The sequence below is a fragment of the Trachymyrmex septentrionalis genome, unplaced genomic scaffold, assembly GCF_001594115.1.
Source record: "Trachymyrmex septentrionalis isolate Tsep2-gDNA-1 unplaced genomic scaffold, Tsep1.0 scaffold89, whole genome shotgun sequence".
NCBI lineage: Eukaryota > Metazoa > Arthropoda > Insecta > Hymenoptera > Formicidae > Trachymyrmex > Trachymyrmex septentrionalis.
This window is the reverse complement of record NW_017306081.1, coordinates 449,557-451,615: the sequence shown is the minus strand read 5'-3', so window position 1 is coordinate 451,615 and position 2,059 is coordinate 449,557. Positions and strand designations below refer to the sequence as shown.

General features: G+C 26.1%; 1 protein-coding gene across 1 annotated transcript in view; it reads right to left on the bottom strand.

Moving 5' to 3' along the window:
* LOC108755570 (transmembrane protein 26) overlaps positions 1-533 on the bottom strand; it is a 33,187-nt gene extending 32,654 nt beyond the window's left edge. Inside the window, exon 1 of the mRNA XM_018498655.1 lies at positions 337-533. Coding sequence (XP_018354157.1) covers positions 337-530 — 194 coding nt within the window. The 5' untranslated portion in view covers positions 531-533. The remainder of the gene's footprint in view (positions 1-336) is intronic.
* Between the last annotated feature and the right edge of the window lie 1,526 nt (positions 534-2,059).

The window sequence follows — 2,059 nt, the reverse complement described above, 5'->3', positions numbered from 1 at the left end:
TATATATATGTTTATATATATATATATATATATATATATATATATATATATAATCTATAGTTTTAAATTATAAATATCTAATTAATTCAGGAATTTGAAAGATTAAAATTCTATTAATATAAAATCTATTTAAAATTATCTAAAAAATTATATTATCCATTTAGTTCTCTGTATGTACTTATAAATGGAAAATAATTAGTTAAAATTCTGTATCTTAATTGTCTTTTCAATTTTTTTAAAATTAAAGAAAGTTATTTAACAATTTTTAATTTCATTATACTTTACATAATTAAAACTTTTTGAAAGCAATAACAATATTTGCGACAACTCACATACCATTTCCATTCCTGGTTTTCCTTTATAGTGAGTGTGAAAATACCTTCGAAGAACAGCAACAAGATAGGACAGCTCAGGTACCAGAAATACGGATTTTTTTTGAAAGTTGTTACTTGCCAAATAGCGATGAAACCATGCGATGCAAATACCAAACGCGTTATTATTGCCTTTATGGTTGCCAAGAACTTTGCCATAGCCGATAGTACTTTTTATAATTTATATATATTTCGAGAAGTAAATAAAACAAAATTGTAATCTTTCATAATCTTTCACTCACGTTAACTGTACATATACTATACATTTATAATTTCGCCACTAAAATTTGGTCTATTTTTAAAAAGAAATTGTAATTACGATGTTTGTCATTATGAGTAAAATTAAATGTACAAGAAAGTGATCAGAGAAGACATAGCGTCAAAAGCACAGTTCTCTAAAGACTAGTACAAACTTTCTACAATCGATGCGCACATGCGCCCATTGGATCATCCAAACTGGAAGGGAAACGCGGAATCCTTAGATTTTTTTTTTCTGCAAGTAGGATCACATTAAAAAATTTTACATAAACAATATAATTAGAAACGAGACTATTTATATTAAAACTAAAAATACGAAGCACCTTACCAGTCCGAGTGTTAAGATGTTGAATTACTATATAATATAAACTCATTTAAATTAAATTATAATTTTCAGAAATAAATTGCGAGCCGATAAGATTATCGGATTCACACAATCAATCCGAAACAAATAATTCCCCCCAAAATTTCCCAAACCTTAAAAAACTGGGCTCAGGACGCTCGCACGGAATGCAAGAGGGGTTTGACTCCCGGCTGAGGCAATATTTTTCGCAATAAGTTTATTACAGTTTTTTAAGATTTGAAAAATTTTTGGGGGGATTATTTGTTTCGGATTGATTGTGTGAATCCGATAATCTTATCGGCTCGCAATTTATTTCTGAAAATTAATTCAATTTAAATGAATGTGTATTATATAATATAATAGTTCAACATCTTAACACTCGGACCGGTAAGGCGCTTCGTATTTTCAAATTCTACATAAAATTTTCTGAATAATGATTTGTTCCATAAAAATTGTTGACAATACTAGCAAATGCAATTATTAAATGTTATGCAATTTACATACTAGTTATTATTTAAATACGCATGTAATTCTAATTCAATTCTATTAAAATCATTATTTCTCTCATTCTTATTTAAAAAATATGCAGTAATATAAAAAATTATAATTTGATTAATAAATGTGTCAACATTTAAAATATACATATCCTATAGTAGATAACAATTCGTAAGGGCTTATATTGTCCTCACATCATGCCTTGCGTGCAGAAATGTCAGCGTCTTATAAGTTAACGGAACAAAGTAAACAGAATCAATCCAAACTAATATTTGTTGCTCATTTGTTGCTAAAAAGCAACACAAATTTGTTTATAATAAATAATTTTTTTATTAGGCATAATATAACAATAAAATTTATTCCAAAGTTGCTCTAAAAAAATATAATGAAAAAGTACGTCAATGTACTTTTTTAAAATTAAAATAGTTATCTTCTTATTTCAAATTTATAATAAAAAAATTATTGATTTGGTTACTATTTTAGAATAATTGCCGTTAATAATAACAATTTACGTTGTTAACATAATTTCAGATTCTAAAATCAATTTGCTGAAATTGTACGTGTACTTGATTTAAATGTAAAAAATAATCTG